Genomic DNA, 18,698 nt, shown 5'->3' with positions numbered 1-18,698 from the left:
TGTCCCAGGGTCCCATAAAGTTTGTTTATAGCCACCAGTCCTGGCTCTGTGTTCTGTACTGCTCTTCAGCTCTGATTTGCCCCTAAATGTCTAAAAGTCCAGTAAGCAGTGAAAGTGTTGGTAATGCTGCTTGACAATATTGGCTTCTCATGGGTTCGGCACCAGTCAGGTCCTGATGGTGCCAGACTATGGAGGTTCAACCTGTATTAGCTGTTTGTGTTCTTCTCCCACACAGGTTATACATATTGAGAATATAAGGTGAATAAACATTGTCCGGAAATTTGAAAAATTGGACGTGTTGATAGTAGTAGCTAAAATGATTATTAAATAGAACCACAAAAGTTAGATATGGAAAATATCTATTGGGTCATGTAATCCAACCCTTGACCAAACTGGGATTTTTTTCTATTACATATTTTCTAACATTAATGGCTGGTAACATCTAAACAGTTCTTTATATGATGCTAGAAGTGCTTCAGCATATACCTGAAAGCAACAAAAAAAAAAGTTCCATTCATCTTTTTGGTCGTTGGAGGAAGCTCGGCTTTATTAATATCTCTGGCTTCTCAAGCAAGCTTTGGTTGGTGGACATTAGTGAGAGAACCTGTGCCCTGAAGACAGTATGAAGGATGAGAGAAAGGCAGTCTTACCAACCACATTGTACAAATGGGCCGCTGAAGCTCAGACTGATTGAGCGAATTGCCTGAAATCACACAGAAGGAGGAGCCAAGATAATCCTCTTCTCTCTGCCTCTTGATTTTAGAGGATAGGATTATAATTCTGTAAAGTCATTGTTGCCACCTATTTATTCTTCTTTCTTTTTCGCAGGGACTGCGAATTATTTTTTCAGATGCTTCAAGGCTCATCTTCAGACTTAGTGCTTCTAGCAGCGTGCGGGCTACCCTCAGGATCTACGCAGAAAGCTACGAAAAGGATCCCAGCAAACATGACAAGGAACCACAGGTAAGTCAGAGTATCACTTGAAGTTTGGGCAAAACAACGAAGTTTCATTTCTCACTGTGGCAAGCCCTCTGTAACCGGCAGTGCTTGAATAAATAAAAGGCAGGGTACAAACAAACGAAGTGTATTGAATGTTGTGTCAGTGCAGATGCATAAGCTTGTTGTGGTTCCAGGGAGTGTCAGGGAGGTTGGGTTTGGATTTGGAAAGCTTGTTCTTAAATTTTAAGGCAACATCTACACAAGAAGCCGCCTCTGTCGACAGCAGTCACTGTCGGAAGGGGTTTCACGGCAAAACTTCTGTCAACAGATTGCGTCTACATAGAAAAGCAGATGGAGAGAGGAATCTGCTCTGTCAACAGAGAGCAGCCAGACTTCCCAGCCCTCTCTCAGCCTAACAGCTGACTGGAAGCTCTGCAAACAGGGATGCCCAGTGAACTGGAAGCCCTGTCTGTTGACAAAGGGGCCCCAAAGCAGCTACATGACTGTTTTGTCGAGAGGAAACCATTGAGAAAAGCATTATACGTGTAGAAGCTGTGTGATTTTTTTTCCTGACAAAAGCCCAGTTTTGCTGGGAAAAGCTTCTCATATAGACATAGCCTAAGAGCTTAGCTCCAGAGGCAACAACAGGAGTAGGAGAGTTACAATAGTGACAGTGCTACAAATGGATCATATAAGCTAAGAACTTTCAGCAACCTATTGCAGGCACATCAGTGCCGGCCAACCGAGTGGAAAGGGCAAAGGGGAAGGTAGTAATAGTGTGATTCTTCTGTGAATTATTAATTATTTAAATTAGTCAACTTACTGACAATTACACATCAAATTGTACATTAAGAAAACATTACGGTCACAGAGTCCAACACTGACGATTTAGGAAGTGCCAGAATTGAAGCTGGCATTTCACTGTGTGTATGCATTATGACACTGTCTTCAATCACCCTGGGACGAATCGCGCTCTCTCACACCCAAAAGCCTCATCCCAATCAAACCCTTCACCATCTTCCCCTCTCCCAGACTCCATCCTTCCCAGGCCACTCATCTCAGCTCCAATCTCCTTTTCCAGCCAGTCTAAGTCTCCCATCTCAGGCTCCTCATGTAAATTCCAGTCTCTCCCACCCCAGTTGCTATCCCATTCTTCCTCTCCCAAGATTTGTGTCCCAGTCCCCTGGCCCAGCCAGTCCCAATTTCCTCCACCCATTCCTAGTTGTGCCTTCTCCTGACTGTGCTCTCCACTTCCAGCTGCCATTGTGAGTCTTCTTATCTCAGGACTTGTGACCTGGTCTTTTGTCTCTGTCCTCCCTCTTCCCCCCTGTATTTGCATCTGGCTGTTTCCTCCTCCTGCATGTTATCTGGGCAGTAGGGACATTCAGAGCACAGGAGAGAGACCATTTCCCTGTTCTCAGTTTTAGTATCTGTCTCCAAGAAGCCTGTGGCTGCAAAGAGCAGCAGTTCCTCTCAAGCCCTTCAGCTGGGGACAGAGCATGCCTTGCATAGAAGACAACTTAGCAGACGAACTCTCTCACAAGGCTCTACTAATGTTTTCCAAGCTGTTGGAACTTCTCAGCACAGCAGTTGTGAGGTTTTTAACATGAGCAATACAATGTATCATCCCCTCATCTTGTTACCTCAAAAACGGGGGTTTCAGCTGAAATGTGGCCAAACCGTAAATCAAGCTGAGGCAGACACTCTGCAGAGAAAACATCGAAGTTTGGAAAAGTTACAAGCAACTGAAAACAGGGTCTTACTCTGGAAAGTGTCAGTCATCTTTAGCTGTAAATTGTGCTGCCAGCTCTAGCTATAATATCCAGAAGCAACTACAGGTTGTACCTCCCTGGTCTGGCACCCTGAGGATCTGAGTGGTCCCGAATGAGTGAATTTGCTATACCCCAGGTGGTCAAGCCTCTGGGCTTCAGTGGGGGCTGTGCTTCCAGGCTTCCACCCACTCCCTGTCCACAGGCTGTCTGGAGGCTCTGCAGGGCTGCTGTCCCTATTCTGACTCCTGCCCATGAGGCTGCCAACCCTCACCCCACTGCAAGGTCCCTGCCCTGGGGCTCCCTAGCTGGGCTGCCAGGCTCCCCAGCTCCTCACAGAGGGAATGCCAGTGGGGCTCCCTGGCCCCTGCCAGACTCCCCTCACCACAACCCCGGCTGGGCTCCCTGCAGTAAGGTTGAGAGGCTCCCTGATCCTAGCCTGGCTTCCCACTGCCCCAGGGCTTGCCAGCCAGTCTCCCCACAGTGGGGTGGGGCTCTCTGCCATGAGTGGGGGTCTGCTAGCCAGCCACACTGGCTCTGTGCAACTGCAGCTCTCTGGTGCAGGTGCTCTGTGGTCCAGCAACATCTGTGGATCACGGATGGTGCCAGACAAGAGAGTTTCAACCTGTGTTGTGATTTTATCTAAAATTCGTACTAGTTATTTTGTCCTTAATTGTCCCTCCAACCCTTTCCACAATCTAATGTGTAAGTTGAGAGTGTCCAAGACATATCTGTTCTCAGAGAGAGACAACAGCTTCTGTTCTTTTTCAATTTATCTAGTCTCTTAACCTCTTTTTTTTTTTTGGTTTAAATGAATGTAAAGCATATAAAAACAGTGATTGGCGGCCCTGGGGAACAAACTCCTGCTTATCCACAGAACAGAGACCTGGTTAGCAGCAGAGAGAGTTCTCCTACACCCATCACTGCCCAGCGTGTCTGGAGAGACCATCCCTGTTTACTGCAGGATGACTAAATCTTTGGCCTCTGTGCTGAGATGTGTAAGAAAAGTGATATCTGGTCACCACTTGCCTTGCTGAGTGCATTCAGGTTATAAAGGAGACTGTCTGTTGCACTACAAAATCAAGTTGTTGAACAGGAACGTTACTAGGACTTTATTCAAAGAGAGATCAGAAGCCTTGTCTGGAATGCACTCTGCCTGTTACTCTTGCAGTACAGAAAAAAGTACTGGCTTAGAGATCATTTAGACCAGAGCAGTGGAGGGTGCCCTTTAGTCAATAAACTGAAAACATTAGATAAACATACTTACCCCATGACAGCAACATATATATTTTACGCTAGTGGCTTCTGCCTTTTGTTCCCATTCTTTCCTAAATCGGGCACTAGATACTTCTTTTCCTCTGCTTACAAATAAGGCTACAGTTTAGTCATGGCTTTATTTAGTAAAAAGCATGGACAAGTCACGGGCAGTAAACACTACTTCAAGGCATGTAATCTATAGTCTATGAGTGAATGTTATCTGGGAGGTGGAGAGGAGGCTCTACGTGGTATGAAACTCAGTAGATGGCTGCTGGCTGGCTGTCTGGAGCAGGGGAACCTCCCCTCCTGCATGGGAGGGACAGTGGCATCAGCTCCTGGAGGCCACTGAACAGCACATGCTCCAGCTGCTCCCACTGCCCCAGAACCGCTGATTCAGCAGCACCAATGCAGCTGGCTGTGGTGCTGCCCAAGGGACTGGCTTTGAAACTGCCCTAGCAGCGGCTTGTGTGGCTGGCCCCAGGGTTGGGGCTGCCTGAGCAGCAAGCCCCCAAGGTCAGATGTTTGGGAGGTCATGGAGTCACCTAAACTGGCCACTGCAGAAGTCAGAGGTCTTGGAAGGTTGTGGAATCTGTGATTTCTGGGACCTCCATGACAGATATAGAAACCTATTTATAACTCATTTGAAACTTAAATTTACGTCATTATAAGCTCTTCGTGGTAGGGACTGTATTTTACTACATGTCTGTGTAATGTCTAACACAATGAGACACCAGCCCAGCTGAAGCTTCTAAGTGCTAATGCAATAGGAATACAGTGTTTTGTAATTACAGTACTTCTGGGAAAGGCGAGAGAGTCAGGAGTAAGCTTTTGTCTTTAAAGAAAACTCCAGATATCTTTGAAATTCTGCTGAGGTTTAGCTTGCACTTGGATTAGAGTTATAAAGCAACATGTAAAAAATAATTCTTCGTCAAGCAAATTGTCTGGGGATCTCTTTGCTAATGCTTCACAATGATTCCTCGCAAGTAAATTACAGTAGGGAAACAATGGATGCCAGAGACCAAGTAACTTTGGGATTCCTTATAAGGGAAAAATTTGTAGTGGGCTGCGAATCATCTTATAATTATAATCAAAAAAGTTTTCTAAAGGAGAACTCAAGTGCAAGTCTTCCATTGACGTCCAGCTGATATCACAAACCTCAATTATTATACTTTGTTTACACTTCTCTGATTTTTACCAAACTGTGCCAGAAAACTCTGCCTTAGGGTGAGGTGCAACATGTGAAGTTTTGAGATGCTCTTTCATTCTGTTGAATGAAAAGGGGTTGAAAACTGGACTTATAAGGAGGGAACAGCTTTAGTCTTCCCTATAGTATGTCCACTGTGCCTCCATAATCATTACAAGTAAAACAACACAAGTGCTGTATAATGCAACATATCACTAGAAAACTCTGATGGCAGTTTTAAGCTGTAAAGGTTTAATGTTTCCTGTTGAAACAATAAAATTAAAGCTTCTTTCAAGATGATTTTATTTCTGCAAAACATTGTTTTAAAATGCATAAATGGTTTTCTTTCTCCTCAGACCTTTTTGCACGTTTTATTTCTGCAAATACATCACTGTATGTTTGTATCTGTCTCTGGTTAGGACATGATCTAGCCAGCCAGTCCATATAGGTTAATAAATGTTTCAACTGAGGGAGAGATGTAGGGTCAAGCAACACTGTGATCCCTTCCATGCTGTGCAGCCAAACGTGGTTATAGAATAGATTGGTAATGATTTTAATTTAACTGTTTTTACACATGGGTGTTAAACATGGTTGGCAGAGCCTAAATCAAGTGAAAATACATCAGTGAAGGCAGTAGGACTAGATGTTGATTTCCACTCCAGGCACATCTGAGAGGATATTTAGTAACTTTGCAGTCTCTGAAACAAACACAAGTGTCTGACCGTACTTCCCGTCTAACACATCCTGACAAAAAGAATGACCCTCCCCATTCCCCCCCCCAACCAAAAAAAATGACTTATTCTTTAGTCCTTGGTAAAGGAAAACAATGCTTTGCCAGTTTTCAGTGCTGGATTAATTAAACTTTCTGAACCTCTTATTCACTCTATTTTTCCATCCCATGAGTGGAATACATTTTACTATACACACCAAGGCATGTAGATGTTTCCCAGCAATAGAAACACATGCTGTCTTCCGTGAATGGCTGTGGGCACTCTGCTAGTCAGATGGGCAGCAACTGAATCTCTTCTGGGCAGCCACACAAGTAAGTGTTCAGCTTACAGGGAACACTACTCTTAGTTACAAAAGTGCTTTTTATAATAGAGTCTCTTCAGTAGCAGTGAGTTGTTCAATATTAACTGTTTTAAGGCAAGTAAGAGGAAGGGAAAAGGAGACCCAGCTGGATTTAAATCTGTGTAATGTAAAAAATATTCTAAAGTGATAGTTTAGCACTTAGTGTTTGAAAATCAGTAGCATGTTGCAAAGTGAAGGTAAGAGTTTGTGTAAATACCACGTTGAAGCTGTGTCTACACGTGCACGCTACTTCGAAGTAGCGGCACTAACTTCGACGTTAGGCGGCGAGACGTCGAAGTCGCTAACCTCATGAGGGGATCGGAATAGCGCCCTACTTCGACGTTCAACGTCGAAGTAGGGACCGTGTAGACGATCCGCGTCCCGCAACGTCGAAATTGTGGGGTCCTCCATGGCGGCCATCAGCTGGGGGGTTGAGAGACGCTGTCTCTCCAGCCCCTGCAGGGCTCTGTGGTCACCGTGGGCAGCAGCCCTTAGCCCAGGGCTTCTGGCTGCTGCTGCTGCAGCGGGGGATTCATGCTGCATGCACAGGGTCTGCAACTCGTTGTCGGCTCTGTGTATCTTGTGGTGTTTAGTGCAACTGTGTCTGGGAGGGGCCCTTTAAGGGAGCGGCTGGCTGTTGAGTCCGCCCTGTGACCCTGTCTGCAGCTGTGCCTGGCACCCTTATTTCGATGTGTGCTACTGTGGCGTGTAGACGTTCCCTCGCAGCGCCTATTTCGATGTGGTGCTGCGCAACGTCGATGTTGAACATCGACGTTGCCGGCCCTGGCGGACGTGTAGATGTTATTCATCGAAATAGCCTATTTCAATGTCGCCACATTGAAATAGGCTACTTCGATGTAGGCTTCACGTGTAGACGTAGCCTGAGAGAATTGAAGATGAATATCATCCTGGCAATTCACTGGACATGGGCAAATAGGAGGATGGGCAGCACTGGTGTCTCTGGAAAGCCCATCCAATGTGTATCATTTCTGCTCTAAAAGTTAACACTGGAGATGAGAATAGATTCATTTCGATGCGTATCAGACCAATCTGGACACTAGCAATAATGGTGCCATAAAACCCTCTCCCCTAAACCTGAACTGAGACTACCAGCTGATTTTATACAGCCTGTTGACCTTGTCCAATTACAGCAACTTGGCTTCACTGTTGATCCAGCCCTGAAGGTGGAAGTACTAGTAGTCATTTGCCTGGTCTTTTAGTCCCTTCAATAATCATTGATAGTTTTAATGGGTGTTTTTTGATTCTGGGCAGAAAAATAAGAACCTTTTTGCTTTTGGAGGAGTGTCATGTCATTCTGCAACAGCTACAGCAAATGAACGGTTGTGTACACACACTTTGGTTTCATCTTCACATAGTTCCTGTCAATATAGGTTAGTATAGGTGAGTGAGAGTGCCATCTAATGGTAGATGGGTACATTTAATCTAGTGCTCGTTTTATTGAGTAGGTAATACATTTGCAGGGTATGTGGCTATCTGGGGAGAAAAAAAGCTTTGTAAATTTAGGACCAAATTATGGCCTTCCTCCTCTCTGGAGTAGCGCACATGGCTTTAGGCTATTGAATTAGAGGTGTTCTGAACCATTTGTGCACCCCACCCCCACCCCCAACCTGACATGTTTCCTTTAAGTCATAGAGCACTGCTGGTTAGACTAGAGTGCCTGAAGCCAGCACTCTAAAGAGCATTATTGGGACAGCTTCTGTGCAGATTCCTGAAGAATGGAAAGAGAATTGCTGTGTCATCTCTCCCAGCCACACGTGCAGGTGCAAACAGAATTTCCACCTCAGCGCTATAGATGAATATGCCCTCTTTCTCCTAACTCCTTGGTGGAATACAATTTCCAGTGCTGAGCTTTCCCCAAGCCAGAGGCATCACTGACAACAGGAAGGGTAGTATGGACTTGGAGGGTCACTGATCTTTACTTTCATCAGGGCAATGAATTCCATGTAAAGGGAGAATATCATTCTACTGTCAAGTAATAGCGATCTTAGCAAAGCTTCTTCTTGGTACTCTGTCATGTCCAGCGATGATGTCTTGAGGTTCCACAGGCTCGTCAGTTGTAGACTCACATGTGGCTGAGGAATCCAAGCCTCGAATGGCAATGGGTGCTCACAAGAGAGGCAAGGGAATTGTCCTGGCTCTGTCAGTGTGGCTGCTGCTGTTGCTTTCCTCCTCTCACAAGCATCTATTAGGAGTATGTGTTGCTGCTCTTCGAAGTTGTCATACACATGCTGTACGAGAGCACCCCAAGAAAATGCTCAACTTTAAAAAAAAAAAAAAATTGTTCATTGCCACATGCTTCTGCACGTACAAATTGCGGCTGAGATCAGAAAGAGAAGGTCCAAAACACTATGGCTACGTCTACACTGGAAGCATCTGTCTACAGAAGTTACTGTCAGGAAGGATGTTCATCAGAACTTCTGTCGACAGATCATATCTACAAATAAAAGTGAATTGATCTTTTGGCCTGCTCTGTTGACAAAAGCTCCACCCACTCCCCACCCCCTGGAGTGTCTACGCAGCTTTGTTGTCAACTGTTTCTGTTGACAAAATGCATTTTGTGTGTAGATGCTCTGCCCTTTTTGTAGACAAAACTCTCTAGCGTAGATGTAGCCTTTGAGATGATCTTGCAGTCTTGAGAGCAAGAGAGAGAGAGACTGTATTAAAAGATTTTTTTCATCTAAGTTTTACAGATCCATGATATTCAGCTAGTTTGAATAAGATTCATGGACTCATCCAAATTTCTGTTCCCATTCAAACTACACTCATCTTCCAAACTTTCTGAAGTTTCACCTTTTTTCCTTCTCTTCTCCTTTTTGCATTCTTATCCCAGGTAGTGCACTTTTCTTTTGCGAAGCAGCATTCAAACTGGGATAAAATGTTTTGTCAATCCCAGAATCCACTTACCATTCTTTATGACATACCACTGGATACATATTACATAAAGTCACCATGACTGCGTGAAGGGTTTCATTGCTATCCAAAGATCTTGCTCAGAATTCAAGGTATTCAGCTGTCCTTCTACAGGAAACAGTAATTCCTGAATCTGACTCAGGATGAAATGAACTCCAATGCAGGTGGCCAGCAGAACACCCTCTGCACCACTTAATCATCCCATTAGAACAGGACAGATACATGATAGTCACGATTTTCAAAAACAGAAACATAACTTTAGGCTCCTCTTTTCAACAGTGTTGGTCACCTATTATTAGCAAACATCTGACATAGACTAGCTTAAGTTGGCAGCTACAAATACCAAGTCTTGCTTTCCATTAGTAAAACACATTATCTAGGAAAAATAGCAGTTTTATACCCAGACTTCTGAGAAATTGCACTCCTGTGGTTAGGTCCATTGCGTCTCTGAATTTTAAGTTTTTGTCCATGTTTGGTTTTATTTCTTTGTTAATAGGTCATCCTGATTTTTTTTCCCCCTGAATCACGGATACTGTTGTCCTCAGTCAATAATTTCTCACTTCTAATGAAACCTTTTCAACTACAGGTGGAACCTCTCTAGTCTGCTACCCTTGGGATCTGACCGCTACCAAATCAGAAAATTTCCTGGAAGTCAGTATTGTCTAGCAGCATTGCTAACACTTCCACTGCTTACTGGGCTCTTAGGAGACATAGAGGGGTAAATTACAGCTAAATAACAGCACAGAGCACTGAGAGCCAGGACTGGTGGCTGGAAACAAACTTTATGAGACCATGAGATATTTGGCCACACCTAGAATAAGTTAAAATCAGACAGACTAAAATCATGCCGGACCATGGATGTTTCTGGAAAAGAGTGTGCCGGACAAGAGAGGTTCCACCTGTATTTTTAAAAATTGAGGGCTTCTTTATAGACACCCTTGTTATTTTTAATAGTTATGATTTGATCAAAAACCTCCCTGTGTTTAGTGCAAACTTCAGTATCTTTGCAGAGAGACCATCATCTGGAGATTTTTGCACCAGGTTATTGAGAACTGAACTGGTAAAATTTGTTTGAACTTTGAAATTTTACCATTTTTCCCCTAAGCGCTAGTTAGGATTCTTTTAAAATCCACCCACCAGGAGGCTGATATTTGAAAGAGGATTTCTTTAATTTCTACAGTGTGCTTTAGGGCCAGTAGGTGGTGCTGTTGCTTCCAAAAAGAACAGAGCAACTCTGTGAGAAATGTAGTTTGACTTTCCCTGACAACTCATATTTGTCATTTCATTGTTGTCATCTGAGCATATGACAAAAAACCATATGTAACTCTTGTATTTTTCCCTGCATTCTCACACAGCAAGTCAGCAACTTTGATACAATATGGTATTCTGCAGTTTTCTTTGCAGAGGTAGAACCAGTAGTAATAGGTAGAAGTGCTTTTACCCATTGCTGAGTCATTTTGAACATCTGCACAAACAGCTTGTGGTCTTCTGATTTTTTTTTAAGCTGCCCCTCCCACCATGTTTCTTCAGCTTATGTGTTTGTATCATCTAGTAGAAAATCTGTGAGTTTAAATCCACCTGGAATAGATCCATGGTGAAACGCTTCAATTGCTGCTTTATATGCCTGATTTTGTGCTGCGTTGAAGATGTTTTCAGTGTAAAGGAAAATTTGCAACGTTCATATCGGGTTGCTGTCTTTGCCTTTCAGATGCTTTTGTGACCTAATTACCATTTGATCTTTGCCATTTTTGGAGGGTTGATGACAAATAGGCACTGCTCCTGAATTAAGCTGATGTTAAAGTACTCCCTGAAGATTGAGACTCATGTTATCACCATAAATATGTTTGACTATGACAGTGACATCTGCAGTCTTTCACTTGCAAGCTCATTAAAAGTCGTCAGCGTTCTGGTCTTCCACTGTCAAAATTTAATGCTATAGAAATGGTATATTTGGAAGAAAATTCTTAGCTGTGCTCAGTATTATATGGGCAGGAGAGAACTATGAAGGAATTAGTAGCTCGCTGCTTTGACTTCATTTGACACAAGTCCTGGCATTATTTAAAGCAGTTGTGGGCTGTTTTAAATTATCCAAACTGGATATGGTCCCAAGGAGCCATTTCTTCAGCTCAGTCTAGCTAGAGGGCGCTGGCTAAGCCCATAAAATGCTAGCAGTTTGCCAGTCAGGGGGATCTGTTGCCTTTTCAGCCTCCTTAGCCTTTTGCATTTATAGCTTCCTTTTCAAAGGTTATAGCTTCAGTACACCCTTGTAGCTAGGCAAAAAACACCATTAAGTCTCTCTTGCTCCAGTTAATAAATAGGCCATAAAAATAGTGTGATTTGATAAACAGAACTATCAGCGAACATAAGGGTCATTAAAATGTTATTTTTAGTATGGTGTGCCCATTCAATCTGTTATACTTTTCACCAAGATTAAAGTTATCATAAACAAATGTTTGATAAACAGGAAAAATGAAAGATGCCAATGCACATAAAGTCCAAGGGATGAAACAGGAACAATGAAATGTGCCGATACCTAAAAGTCCAAGGTTCTAGATAAAAGTGAACAGGCAGTGCCTGTGAACAAAGTTGGCTGGAATCATTCTTGGCCTAAGGAGGGTATCGCATGCTCCACAACCTTTTCACTCTCTGATTAGCTAGCTCAAAGGTAACCTTTCCAATGGTACATAAGATGTAGAATAAGAGGCACTGATTAAAAATCATCAGTAAGTCACCAAAATAAATTGGAGAAAATTTACCAGCTGTTTAAGCCTTTTAATTCACAGCACTAGAAGGACCTGAAGAAGAGATCAAAAGCTTGTCCATCTCTCTCTCTGCAGCAGAAGTTAGTCCAGTAAAAGATACTACCTGTCCCACCTTCTCTCTCTGAGGCCACGTCTACACTAGACCTGAAAGTCGATCTTAGATACACAATTTCAGCTACAAGAATTGCATAGCTGGAATTGACATATCAGAGATTGATTTATCTGGCCATCCACACAGTGGGAGGTTGATGGGAGATACTCTCCCAGCAGTTCTCCCTTATTCCTCATGAGAATGAGGAGTACCAGGGCCAATTGCCGAGCACTAATGGTTTGGTTTAGCACATACACACTAGGCATGCTAAACCAAACCCTGAAAGATCAAGCCTGTACGAGTCAATCTTCCAGTAAGTGTAGACATACCTAAGGGTGCCTTCTGGCTAACTAATAGGAAGATGTTAACAACAAAGGGCCAGACCTTTGAGAGGTATATAGGGTCCTACCTTCTGTCAATGGGAGTTAAGCACTTAAATGCCTTTGAGGCTCTGGGCCCTGGAGACCAATTCTTTGGCGCTTGTTAACTAGTCAAGAAGGAGCCTCTGCCAAATTATTCCTTATCATTCAGTAGCCATAAGCAGAGTATGCTTGCTTTTATCTAGAACTTTGGACTTTTATTTATGGCACATTGTTCTTCTTGTGTTTACTAAGCAATTGATTATGCTAAATTTAGCCTAGGTGAAAAAGCTAACAGATCAGTTGAGTGGGTATGATATACTCAAAATAAGGTTTGGTGACCCTTATGTTCACAAGTCGCTTCAGTTTATGACTCACCCCTATTTATTGCCCATTCATAAATCTTTGCAGAAGGCTAATATTTACCAGTCCTTTGCCTAGCTACCTGTGTACAGTCATGGAAGTTGGATAAGGTTTTAAATCTAAAATGGAAGAAATTACAGTCCATCTGCAGAATCTCTTTGATCTGCTGTGACAGTTAATAAATAGTCTTTTAAACACCAGTGTTATGCTAGTATTGTACAGAGCATGCATAGAATACATCACCAAAAAGATTGGATTGCTTCAATTATCTGCTGGTTTTTATTCACAATACAGTGCTATTTATTATGTGTATTGAAGTTGTACGTATGAGCCATAGTTATGCACCTGTGTACATTGTGTCAGGCGCTGTACAAATATAGAACAACTTCGATCACACATATAAATGGATTTTCCAGGGACATACATGAATTAAGTGCATTACAAAAAAATCAGCAGCACCCAACCACAGAATCTGCGTGTGTTTGGTTTTTATTCTTGTGAAAGTGAATTCTTTTAAATACACGCTGCTGGGGAAGGTTCCACAGAATTTAAAAGGGATGAAGCAACAGGTTTCTATATACTTAGTAAGACAGAACAATAATTCTAAGAAATGGACATAATTCTCTATTTAATTCTTACTGGAGTTTTGAAGTAATCTGTAAGGTCATATAAAGAGAGACAGTTCAACATTAAAATGTATAGAGTGGTTAGAAAAGTCCATACAAATATCTTAACTTACTATTATGTCAAATATATTATTTGTGCAGTGTCTGTACCTCTGGCTGTCTGGGCAAGGTTCTACCATGGTCCCCCCACCCTTTACTGTATGGGCCCAGCCCAACCCCTCAACAAACCCACCCCACAACAGTGTGTCAGCTCCAGCCCCTCCCCAGCAAGCACGGGACCCGGCCCAGCCCATCCCCCAACAGAGCTCCTCCCTCGGCCAGCACAAGGCCTGGCCCAGCCCCCACAATGGAGTCTTCCCCCACACTGCGCCAGCCCCAGCCCTTCCCCCCAGCCAGTGTGGGTGCCTGGCCCAACCCCAAATGGACCTCCCCCAGCCAGCGCTTGGCCTGGCCCATGCATTTTGTATGTGTATTACAGCAAGTTTCTGTCTAGCACTTTCTTCCAGGTCAGCTTCTGCCTCTAGTAATATATAACTTTTCATAAGGGTAAGTGAGAGGTGGGGCATTGCAGCTATTGGCTCATGCTCTAAGAAAACTCAGCATTTTCCATGCCATTCAAATATTTCAGCGTCTGATGAAGCACTCTGTCACCCTGCGGTGTACCTCACTAAGGACAGTTTGAAACCTAAAAAATCATTTCCAAATTATTTCTTTTTCCACACACATTTAAAAAAAAACCCTCTTGTGACATTGATTACAGAAGAGCTCTTGAATCATAGATCTGAGTTCATTAATCCTACTCCTTGAGTCCTGGCTATTTGGAAGTATAAAAGAAATAATGTTTTATGAAGAAGGAGGGCATTGTGTTGAGCTCAGTTAACTTTCTAGCACTGCCCTTCCCTCTCTACATGAATATCTTCAGATTCCCAGCTAAGGGGAAGAACAGGTAGTCTTCTGACCTTTGAGATCCCCATTATTTTCACTGGCCTTGCATCAGCAGAGGGCGCATGCAGACAGTGCAGATGTCAGCTCCTTGTGCTCGGTCACTGAGTTCATCAGCTTGCTGAGGTCAGCTCAGTACCTTTACCAGCCTTGAGAAATCTGAGTTCTAGGTGAAGGCAGCCAAGTGCTTTGGAGTAACCAGGGTCCAAATGTTTAGGGCATCTAGTGCACTGTGAATTAAACTCCCAGACTACTGCTACTTCTCTGGCACGTGATCTGCAAGCTCACATAAGAATCTACTTGTATAAGTGTGATTGTGGAGCATCACGAGACAAACATTGTAGGAGACACTGGTATAGTACAAGGCAAGCTGCATAAAATAGTGTAATGTAATGTTAGTGTTAGGGTTATTTTGTAGGTGTTTTAGTCCATTCTTTAATTCTTCTGTCATTTGCGTAATACAGTAAACTTGAATCTGCTCTGCAGCCCCTTCTCCCTGCCTTCTCCCAGCTGCACGGCTGGTGGAAGGCAGGGCAAAGTAGCCAGGAAACTGACCAGCCCTGGTGAGTTGTTCAGTTTCCCAGGTCTGCAAGCAGAGGGAAGCTGGGAACCAAGTGGCAGCCTGGTTCCTGGCTGCCCTGCAGTGGCGGGAACCAGGGAACTGACCAGCCATGAGCCAATCAGTTTCCCGGGTCCCACAAGCAGCAAGGAGATGGGAACCAAGCTGCCCCCTGGTTTTCGCAGCTCCCCGCCACTCTGGGAGCCAGGAAACTGACCAGGTCTGGTATGTTTGTAATTTTCCCAGCTCCTGCAAGACCAGGGGAGCCGGGAACCAGGCTGCAGCCTAGTTTCCATCTCCCCCCTGACTTGTGCGAAAATTTCAGTTTTGTGGGCATTGCAGGAACACAACCCCCAAATAAACCCTCAAGTTACGGTACTTCATTTGTGTGTTGATCTGGCTTCGAGAGCACAGTGCATTACAAAGGGAACTTGCTCCTGTAGTAACACCATGCAGTTCTTAACAAACACAGGTGAGCTCAGCTAAGAATAGTTTTAAAGTACATGCTGCTCTGGGGCTGTGTCTTCTAGGCCAGTGGTAGTATAAGAAAAAACTTCTTGCAGTTCTGTACCTTTCCAAACGATAATGAATCCTCACAATAGTCGTATGCATTAGGGAAGCATTAGAGATGGGAAATCTGGAAGGGGAGCATATACGGGAGCAGAAAGTTCAGAGTAGGGAAGAGAGTTCTGGAGGACTTCTAGAGCTGGGGATGGGAAAAAGCACCTGTAGACTGACCATCTTCATGTATCTCCATATATCATACCTCAGTCATTCTATGATAGCTAGTCTCCTTGTACTTGAACCACTTGCCTCTCTCTCCTTAAAGAATCAGTAGCTGTTCCAGAAGAGTGTCCTTGTGTTATGTGAAGGAGTAAATAGCACTTTCTTGTTTGCTTTCTTGATGCCAGTCATGATTTATTTCCCCTCCCCTCCCCCCGTGCAACCAGCTGTCTCTTTTCCAAACTGAACAGTCCTGATTTTTTTCAAACTCGTCTCCTGTGGAACCTTTAATCAGGTTGGTTGGCCTTTTTACTGCCTCTTCCAAAACTCCAAAAGGACATAAAACCTGCTAAAACATCTCAAAAGAAGGATCATGCACACAAACTCAAACACCAATAAAAGCACAAGTAAAAAGGGTGGCTTTTATTTGCTTAGGGAATACCTTTTAAACCTCTGTAGTACAACTGCAGATGACATTACGTTAGTCATATAAATATTTTTATAACTCCTACTAAAATACCCGTCTCTGTACCTGGGTCATTGAGTTCCTCAAGTTAATAATGCAGTATGTGTGAAAATGCCATATGTTTATATTTCAACTCAGTTCCACAAATAATTCCAGGTTTGAGACTTCCATGTGGTTTTGTATATTTCACACAGTACTCTGCATCACTTTTGGTGAGCGGTGTGGTAATCATTATAACATCCAGGTTTTTCACCAAACTTAGCTATTTCACACCCAGTACAGGTTGAACCTCTCTCATCCAATATGTGTCAGACTGGACCAGTGCCAGATAAGAGAATTTGCTGGACCACAGCAGGTCAATATTATGTAGCATGTTACCAACACTTCACTGCTTCTGGAGCTCTTAGAAGACATTTAAGGGTAAATTAAAGCAAAATAACAACACAGAACACAGAGAGCTAGGACTAGGGGCTGTAAGCAAACTTTATGGAATCATGAGAAACTTGGACACACACTTGATAAGTGGATATCTGGCGAACTAAAATCATGCTGGACAAGAGATGTTGCCTGACAAGAGAGTGTTTGATCAGAGGGGTTCAACCTGTATAACATTTCATGTTGTTTTTGTCCAACCAGGGAAAAAAAATCAGTAATATGTTTTAAAATTAATACCTTCATTGACTTTTCTTCTTAATGCAGCTCACTGTGTTCTTTTTCTTCCAGGCTGTGTTGAGTCCTCTGATTGCCATTGCACTGAAAATATCTCAGATCCATGAGAGGACCGGGCGGAAGGGACCCACTGTCATCACTTGAATCTACAAAGGATCATTAACCCAGGGCCAAAAGAGAAAGGGCAAGGAGGAGAGATGCCCTTGCTGAAACTTACCAGCTGTTTGTGCCTTGTATGACTTTAAAAGCTTTTGGCGCGGTGGGGGTGGGAACTAAAAATTCAATATAACATTGATCATATTCAGTTGCCTTCATTGCCAGATACAGTAGTGTACAGACTATTATTGCGACTATCTTTTTGTCATAAGCAAACCCCAGTAAAGAAGCCCTCAGCCATTGAAGGTTACAAAATGCTAGTGTGACAGAAAGGGCCAACCTTTGTATTTTCTTTACCCTTTCAGTGTTATGACAAAGAAGGAAGAATTCTGAAGCTGGGAAGGATGGGGAAGTGGACTACAATACAACCTTGGATTTTGTTAAACACAGTTAGTGGTTCCTGTCAGTTTCTTGTTGGTTTAGAAAAAATCACCCATGTGTCTGGCTTACAGGAGTAATATATCAGTCTTTTTCAAGAGTGTATTTGCATATTCTATTTGTTCTTTTCACAGCTGCTGGGGTCGATCTTCCAGGTAATGAAGAAATACCTTTAGTCAGCTCACAGATCCACACTAGCAGTAGAGTTGTGCATACACTCACACACACAGCCAATGAAAGACGCCAGTACTTCCTCCATTTTTACTTTTAAAATGTAGCAGTGTGACTCACTTCTCTCTTTAGGTTTCTCTGAACTTGATACTTTTTTTTTTAAAGGAGAGTAATTATTTTTATTGAAGCCAAAACATAATTGTGTCATGGGGGCATCAGCTGCCTTTTATAATATCCCTTATGTTAAATAAACATGTCCTGCTGGTGCTCACTAGGCATGGAAGTTGGGGGATGACTGTTGCAGGTTCAGCATATCTTAGGTAAATTAATTATCTTGGAATGATTATAAAGATTTTTAAATGTCTCTTGGGGATACATGCCTGTCTTCCACTTGTTAAGAATGGGTGTAATATGGAAGAAGGGATGAATTAAATGAAGTATGTGGCTAATGCACTAAGTGGGCTCAGAGTCTATTAGAGTCTTTAGAGATCATGTAAAAGGCCAGAGTGTGAATCAGAAGAGTATATGTACACATGTGGGTTTTTTGCTTGTGAAATGCTGCTGCAGCTCTAGCTATGGTTCATTGCTTTGTACTGAACAAGAACACAAACACTTCGTGCATGTGACTTGTTTGAATGTTTTGCTTCCTTGGGAACAGAGTGGGCTCACTTGTCCATATCATTTGTCTAGCTGGCTTTGTGCAATTTGACACTTTTTCAGTATGTGTGATTCACATTGCAGCCCATCTAGATTTCAGTGCAGCTTAGATAATGGTGCAGCAAAGGAAATTGCTTTGGTTTCTTTTGATAGTTCTGTCAAAAATTGTTATGGCATTAAGTATCTAATAAAGTGGATTGCCATATTTCTGTCTTAATACCTAACTGTTGACACAGTGCTCGGCGCTTGCCTTTAATAGAATCACATTATCTATTTAGTTGATTCTAAATGAATAAGACACAGATATTTCCATGTAATATTTTACTACGGTGCTATTTAATGTTTGAAGAAGTAAAAAGAGATTCTCTGGCCTGAATTCATTTTATAAAGGATTGTGGAAAGCATCAGAATTTCCACTGCATCATTGTCACATCTTGGGTGTCCAAATTTAAATATACACTTCTTTAATGAGATTGTGTTTATCTAGGCCTTACCTACACTACTTTGTCTAGGGCAAACTCCTCCACTGTTGTTTTAGAGCATTCAGACTTGTGTATCTGCGCAGATTTGGCTACGACGGTGTGAGAAATTTAACTTCAAAATGCTGAACCACTCAGTTGATCAGA

The 18,698-nt window shown here is 42.9% G+C and overlaps 1 protein-coding gene across 1 annotated transcript in view; it reads left to right on the top strand.

Moving 5' to 3' along the window:
* Window positions 1-18,296, top strand: part of PGM5 (phosphoglucomutase 5) — a 105,777-nt gene extending 87,481 nt beyond the window's left edge. Inside the window, exons 10-11 of the mRNA XM_074994812.1 lie at window positions 829-963; window positions 16,765-18,296. Of these exons, the coding sequence (XP_074850913.1) occupies window positions 829-963; window positions 16,765-16,854 (225 nt within the window). The 3' untranslated portion in view covers window positions 16,855-18,296. The remainder of the gene's footprint in view (window positions 1-828; window positions 964-16,764) is intronic.
* The last annotated feature ends 402 nt before the right edge of the window (window positions 18,297-18,698 follow it).

This window comes from Carettochelys insculpta, chromosome 5, assembly GCF_033958435.1.
Source record: "Carettochelys insculpta isolate YL-2023 chromosome 5, ASM3395843v1, whole genome shotgun sequence".
Lineage (NCBI taxonomy): Eukaryota > Metazoa > Chordata > Testudines > Carettochelyidae > Carettochelys > Carettochelys insculpta.
The sequence above is the reverse complement of the archived record's forward strand: the minus strand, read 5'-3'. Positions and strand labels throughout refer to the sequence as shown.